The sequence below is a fragment of the Nematostella vectensis genome, chromosome 9, assembly GCF_932526225.1.
Source record: "Nematostella vectensis chromosome 9, jaNemVect1.1, whole genome shotgun sequence".
Classification (NCBI taxonomy): domain Eukaryota; kingdom Metazoa; phylum Cnidaria; class Anthozoa; order Actiniaria; family Edwardsiidae; genus Nematostella; species Nematostella vectensis.
The window spans coordinates 9083254-9091139 of NC_064042.1; the positions used below are offsets into that span (position 1 = coordinate 9083254).

General features: G+C 42.6%; 1 protein-coding gene across 1 annotated transcript; it reads right to left on the reverse strand.

The window, feature by feature from the left end:
* Window positions 1-529: 529 nt before the first annotated feature.
* LOC5504843 (testis-specific serine/threonine-protein kinase 3) lies at window positions 530-6263 on the reverse strand. Its single transcript, XM_001625675.3, has 2 exons — window positions 5828-6263; window positions 530-1607 (listed from the first exon to the last, which is right to left on the reverse strand). The coding sequence occupies exons 1-2, from the start codon at window positions 6033-6035 to the stop codon at window positions 709-711; spliced, it is 1107 nt and encodes a 368-aa protein (XP_001625725.1). The 5' UTR covers window positions 6036-6263; the 3' UTR covers window positions 530-708.
* Between the last annotated feature and the right edge of the window lie 1623 nt (window positions 6264-7886).

Sequence of the window (7886 nt, forward strand, 5' to 3'; positions counted from 1 at the left end):
TTGTTAATAAGGGACGGGATGTTTGATACTAGCCCCGTCCTTTGGCTTCCATTGGCTGAGCCGCTTATCGGTTAATGACGTCACTTTTAATTCGCCACCCGCCTTGAAGCCTGGCAAAACACTCGAAATCGGCAAATCGACGTGTCTATGGGCTCGTATGGAGCGAGGTTCAGATGTCTATGGCTTATAAAGGGGCTGTCGCAGGAAGCCTGGGGCTGTTACAAAACTCCTGGGTACGAAGCCAGTTTGATATCTGATGGGCTGGCAACGAAGTCTCATTCCGCCCCCCCCCCCCCCCTCCCCTCCCAACTTTGCATTTCTTTCATTTCAACCCACTTTGAATATGGCCTACCGTAATTCTCGGGGCCATGTAGAAGCTATCGGAAGATTTCACCACATTGGATTGGTTTGGATTGATGCAACACAGACGAAGAACGTGAATACAATAGAACAACGAGGGTAATCTAGCCAATCATGTTAGGCTTACGAGCGGGATTCTACACTTCTCGTGTCCATAAACACACACTAATTGAGAAAATAAAACTGTTTATTTTCCTTCAATGCCGAGAGTCACAAACAAGTGAACGCAAGTCCTTCCTCTTTCAGTACGTTATTATTTCATTTCTAACATCATCGAATGTCCCTTAAAAAAATACTGAGCTGGATTGGATTCTGCAATTTCGACTCCACTCGCGCCCCAGGAAGTTCTCACGAAGTCTCATCCTTGGCGATCCCCGAATCTCCCGAGCTTTTTCCGCTACTCTGGCCGCTATCCTGCGCCTCTTGCTTACTTTTGGAAATCTCGTGCTGTGGAACCTCATCTATCTTAGCTGCGTCCGAGAACTTGGTCCCCACGAACCACGGATGGCGCCTGATAGAAGCAAGATCAATCCTTGTCTTCACATCAGCGACCAGCATCCGTCTGACGAGATCCTTGACCTCATCCGAGATCTTCTTTCTACGGGAGAACACCACGTCTCTTGACACCTGCTCGAGAAGGACCTTCAGGTTCGTGTCATCGAATGGTAGGCTCGCGGAGACCATAGTGTACAGCACCACGCCCAGGCTCCAGATATCCGCCAGCGTTCCGTCATACGCAATGCCCCGTAAGATCTCTGGCGGCGCATACGCGTACGATCCGCAAAACGTCTGGCTCAGTCGCCTTTTACCCGTATCCGCCATGACGTGCTGTGTGCGCGCGAAACCAAAGTCCGATATCAAGATGCGGTTATCGCGGTTAAGGAGGATGTTCTCGCACTTGAGGTCGCGGTGCACAACCCCTTTATTGTGTAAATACTCGACCGCGTCCACAAGCTGATGGTAGAACAAGCGCGCCTCGTTCTCCGGGATGGCGCCGTTGCTTCGGATGTACTCGAGAAGGTCGCCGTTATCCGCCAGGTCTAGTATGATGTAGATACGAGAGCTAGTCTCTATAGCCTCGTGCAGACTTACCACGTTCGAATGATTCAAGTGTTTCATCACTTGGATCTCACGGGGCAGGAACTTGGTCAGATAATCATCCGGTGCTTTCTTTTTTGTAACGATCTTGACGGCGACTTGCTTTTTCAGTTTTCTAGAATAAGCAGCCTTGACGACCGCGTAGGAACCTTTGATAAAAAAGAGGTGTGAAAAGTATAAGATGTTGAAAGATTGGCATATGAGTTAGTGGTTCGCATAGTGCGGAGTCAAAACAGTAACACCCACCTGTAACAAACCTGGCCAGTAATAATTCCTAGGCAGGTTTTCCGTTAAAATGATTTTGGCAAAATTTTCATCATGTTCACCGGTGGAATTTCCCCCCAAAAAATTATCATTATCTGTCTATTTCCGTTAGAGGGCAAATTTTCCACCAGGTCAGAGTGAGATTGAGGGAACTCTGCCATGGGGGAGTCTGGAAACTCCGTTGAGACAAAAAAAAATCCACCAGGTCTGTAGTAGGGGGTGTCGACAGTGCTGAAAAACGCAAGACTAGGTCCAGTACCGCGCGGTTAAACCAGCCTTTTTGTTTTGAAATGGCTGGGTTTTACCGGCGAACTGTCACATTTTGGCGAATGCTAAGAAAACCTAAGATCAAACCTAAGGCTAAAATTTTCTTTATGACTCCCTCATTATCAAACAAATCTGTCATCTATTGTACAGTATGGTTTTAATGCTGTACAGTAAGTCAAAACAGCGACCGAAGTCAGCCTTTCGTACCTTAACTCGAACGATTCAACACTGAGATTTTGTTTGTTTTTCCCAGAACACGCGCATGCGCATACGTTATTCAGCACTGTCGGGGGTGTCACAGAGACTTGGCACCTGGTTTCTGGAGCTAGTTTAAAAGGTGTATTTAACTATACAAAATATATATTTCGTCCCATCGTGGGCTTGAACCATCAAACTTTCGCTTAACAGCCGAACGCGCTAACCGACTACGCCCAGTCTCGTACACAGACGCCGCGCGATGCATTTTGGGGTGGTTGAATAAGCGCACGGTGCATGACGGTCAGCTTCAGAATTTCTGTGGATGTCCCAGCAACAGCAAATGACGACTGGGCACGAGTCTGGACTGCGCCACAGACACTTTGACGGTAACTGAATTTTACTCGTTGCACCTAATGTTTTTGTGGTACTTCTAATAAAACAGCGTTAAAAACTATGCAAACATTCATATTTCGTGTCCCTGGGTGGGCTTGAACCAACAGCCTTTCGCTTAACAGCCTAACGCGCTACCCCACTGCGCTATGTTGAGGCCACATATGTAATAACCTGCCACATTTGTTATAACGTCCACATTTGTTAAGGTAGGCCACATTTATAATAAACTATCTGATATCTCATGAAAGAAACATCGTACGACGACCAAACTTGGTAGGTGTCATGTGGGTGTCAAGGGGGGTGCAACCAGGTGGTCACGTGATATGTGACGTAATCAATGACGTCACCAAAAACAAAAATATCCATATCCCATAAAAGAAGCACGTATGACAACCAAACTTGATAGGTGTCATGTTTGTATCAAGGAGGGTGCAACGAGATGGTCACGTGATGTGTGAAGTAATCGATGACGTCATCAAAGGAAAAGGAAACAAGAACTCAAGAACTGAGCTTACCAAGGCAACCAAACTGAGAGTAATTTATGTTATTGATACAGTGGAACCCCGATCTACACGCGCCCATCTCTTGGACGAAAAAATATTATTTCAAGATCCACCACTCAGTAAGTCGAGTGCAAACGCTTATTTTTTAACCGGTCTAGAAGGGCGTGCATTGTGATGCCTTGTGTATGTGTCTAAAAAAGATTTTTCGCCCGAGATAGATGGGCGCGTATGTAATGTTAGATGGACACTTGTATTATTGTAATCACCTGCTATCATTCTTATAACATGATAAGGCGTGCGTTTTATTGTTATTGAGTTAAAATGATTGTTACTTTGATAAGAAATATTTTTAATTACTATTACTGTTGGGAACACATTGATTGCGAAAATAATAGTTGATTATAATGATCAGAATTGCCCTTGTTTTTATCATGATATGACTTACTATGCATTTTGTTGTCAAGAGCATATTAGTCTTTCTTTTACGGGATAAAATATGATCCTTGATGTTTGCCTTATTGACTTGAGTTTGCATAATCGATGGTACTTCATTTTGATTTATTCTGTCGCTGTCTTCTTTGCCTCTTAGAAAAATTAAATTCTTTTTGTTTACCAGATAACTTAAGGCACTGCCTTTCATGAGATATCGGATATTTTATAGCAAATGTGGCAGGTTATTACATATGTGACCTCAAAACGCCTCAGAGGCTTTGACTGTATTTAATTTGTTATCTAGTAAATTCATAACGTATGGTTTAAGAAAAAATACTCACGATGCCATATCTCTTTAAACTTTCCAGGAAACATACCTTGCACACCCTATTGGCGGATTAGATCACTCTTCTAATCATGTGACCAAACTTATCAGCCAATCAGTTCAAAGGTGCTCGAGATATAGCTCAATGAATAATTTCTCAATTGTTTCTTGCTAATGAAGTAAATTGCCCTACAAGTAATTGAATCACTGTATGGCACAAGCAAAACTGCCTAATTATTAAAAGACAATAAGAAAATTATTCATGATGCCGTGTCGTATTGATTTTAAAGGAAATTTCCCCAAAATTTAATATTACATTAGACGTACCCTGTCAACCACGTGATCCAAGCTTTGATCCAATCAGATGTAAGATTCTCGAATTATTTCATCATTAATAATTTTTCTATTGTTTGTTGTTAATGAGGTAAAACTGACCTGTATTGCAACGGCTGCATCAGTGAAGAAAACGGTCCAAAATCCCTCATTACCCAAAAACAATAGCCAAATTATTCATGGCGACGTAGCTCTTTTGATTCTAGATGAAACTTCACCAAACTTTCAAGATAAATTTAGCCTGACTTCTTGATTACTGACCCAAGTAATTAAGAATTTAGATAAGCGTACTCGAGTTATTGAACTATGAATAATTTCCCCATTGTTTTTACATGAGATTAATTTCAACCTAGACTGGGGCTGTTGAATAGCCGTGTAATACCTCATTATCGCTTAGAAGAAAACAAAAATACACGAATCTAAGACTCGAGTTATAAAACCATGATTAATTTATTCATTTAATCTCGTTAATGAGTTGTGTTCGCTGCCACAAATTATACAAAAAAAAAAACGATTTTCGTCCCTAAGCGGGTTTGGAACACCAACCTTTCGGTTAACAGCTGAACGCGCTAACCAATTACGCCACGAAGACTTGAACGGCCAGTTACCTTATCTTGTGGTACTTAAAGATTTCTGGCACTACTTTTTTATAGCAGTGTTGAACTATGCAAAAATGCAAATTTCGTCGCTGGATAGATTTGAACCACCAACCTTTCGGTTAACAGCCGAACGCGCTAACCGATTGCGCAGGTTTTTCGTAAAAACTGTAAAAAGCACACTAGGTTGGCACATTTTCACCACTTGGAATTTTCCAGTTTGTTTTGTATGTCTATTTCCCACCAGGTCAGAGTGAAATTGTGTCAGCGAAGATAACGGGGTCAACAGTTACCGGGGAGGCAGAAAATACACCCGGTAGGGCAAAAATCCCCACCGGGTTTCACCAGATCAGTAGTAAAGCCCTGTACAAACTGCGCCAGCACAAGCCAGCATTGCTGGCGAATTCTTGCTCGACTGACCACAAGACAAAGGAAAAGTTCCATTCCCCATTTTGACATTTCCTTTGTCCTATAGTCAGTCAAGCGGGAATTAGCCAGCAATGCTGGCTGGTGCTGGCGCAGTTTGCACCGGGCTTAAGGTATACCTCTAGCTAAGCCTCTACTCTAACCTGTGATAACATCACCAAGCACTACGCTCATTGTTTATAAGAACGTCTTATTTTCAGTTGAGGCTGGGCCGTTTTTTTTGGAGCATTTCAAGGATAAAAATAGTCTTACAGATAAATTTTAGTGCATATAAATATGATGCACAATAAATTCATAGAAGAGAATTTTAAAAAATGAAGAAATGATTAATAACAATAGTATTTAAGGTTGTTATCATGAACATAATTTGATTCTGCATTTTAGAACGCATCAGGACTAAAAAAGAAAAAAAATGCTATCTGAGCCTAGGCATGTATAGCCTGTGTAGCGGCCGCGCGCTCGCTTTTTCTTCTTTCGCCCCTCTTCCCCCGTCCCTCTCGCTTGAGCCGCTACGCAGCCTCGGCATGTTCTTAGCATGTTCCTAGAATTTGGTGAAATCTAGGCTGGACGTTCTTAGAGAAAAGGCTTTTATAAAAGAAATGTGTAAGCTTACGCGCTTTGACTAGCCGTACCTTTGCCCAGAGTATCCCCGAGGGCGTAGCCATAAGCGGAAAGAACGGGAATCGCAGTGTCAAACGGGGCAGTCGACTCTGTGCTTTTGCTGCTCTTGGCACCGGATTTAGGCCTTTTATTGTCTGGTGTCTGTTTGGCTTTGGCCTCACTTTTGACTGCGGCATTCTTGCTGCTATCATTGGACGCCTCCGGCGGCGCAGATGACATGCGTCGAAAGTATTGCAGAACGCGGTTGTATGCGATGCCCCAAATCGTGTCGTCCGCGCTGATAGCAGGGGGACATGCGTCGATGAAGGCGTTCGTGTTCGCGGGTGGAAGCTCCTCGCACGCGCCTTTGCGTCAGAGCGTCCCCGGAGTTTTTTTCCAAGTAACTTTTTTCCTGTTGATCGAAAGCGCGCGCAACTCCTCGCGCCGTTGGAACGGCTAATTAGAGACAATAGAATCTGATGACGTCACTGCCTGTTACGTCATAAGTAGATCAAGGGATTTATTGATAATAGGTGACTCGCGCTAACAGATCACGTGACCTTTCTTGGGGGCAAATTCAAAACAAAATAATCAATCAAACAAACAAACAGAAATAACTGCACCCGTCACACTAGAGAATAACGAACAAATAAAACCTCTAAGTGAAACTAAACTCTTTCTGAAAAGAAAAGAATTCTGGCATTTATCGTAAGCGCTGAAAAAGTTGCTTTTTGTTGCTGTTATTTTACCGCTAAAAGCCTGAGCGCGAGGTAGTTTGCCACCCAAACAGTCGCGTGATATCTTAGCGCGAGTACCCTATTACTCTAAAGAGTAACCCAATTCTCATGAATGCGCCCGGATTTATTCTTGCACTATCACATGATTGCGCCTGGTTCTCAATACGCCGCAAGCGCAGCCCACAGGCGCGTACCCGGGGGTATCCCCTTTAGCGGCCAAAAAGTTCTTATTTAGGAATCTTCAAATGAAATACCTATGACTACGCGTAACCCCTTAGCCAATACTTGGTACGCGCCTGGCGCAAGTAATTTCACGATTCCTACTGGAACACAAACGCATTAGCAGATGAAAATGCTACTGCTTTATAGCACTTGCCTTTCACCAATTCTTAGTTATCTTGCTATTACACGCCTGCACTCTGCTCTTATGCTTGCCTCTGAGAACCAGCCTTTAGTAGCAGTGAAGCAATTTGGACCAACATCAATATCTGGTTCTCAGAGGGAACGCAACTGTTGGATTAAATTGCGTCAGCCCGATACATTTTGCTGCGCGTTGGTGAAAAAAACACATACACACAAGAGAAGAAGATTTTCATTAGCTTTTTCTATGACGTATAGCCAAGCGCATCCCAATTTTGAGGACCGTTCGCCGGGATGCTTTAACTCGGCCCATGCGCACAAACACTTTACGGCTTTGGTGAAAGAAATATAAGCAAAACGGCAGCGTATTTGTTTCCCTGTCATCACCAACTCGAACTTCCCAGTTGATAAAGAAATCCCGACCGGTACAAACGCACACTTCGTGACACGACCTTAAACTACATAATTACGCAATGTTAATGGATTATATTAGACGCTTGGGCGTTTCGTAGCGGGGATTCATTAATCCTCAAGAAAAGGAGATTTTCAGAATGAACAAATATCTAATGAGACTTTCCTCACGCAACGTTGCTTAAAAATAAAAACGGTATAAGAGGTCCGACAAAAACATCATTACTTTCTAGGTCACAATTTCGCGAAAAAAGAAAAAAAGTAAACAAGTAAACAACGTTTTGATAAAAAGAAAATTATTGTTCTGTTTTGTTTACATATACAATACAGTAAATTAAAAAGAGATGTTTAAGAGAATAATGGTTGTTTGGTGTTTTCGCTTATTCTTGCATAAATACTGTTATAAACTTCTAAAAAAACATCACATAACAACACCTAATTGTGTGAAGAGGATTTTCACAAATCATTTTGACGGGTGGTTAACCAATTTCAGGTAATTTTCTAGAAAATTCGGAGCCTCTAATTAAGTTTTTGGCAACCGCAAACCAAGGTGGTTAAAAATTTTGAGAGTAAGTGGATTTGT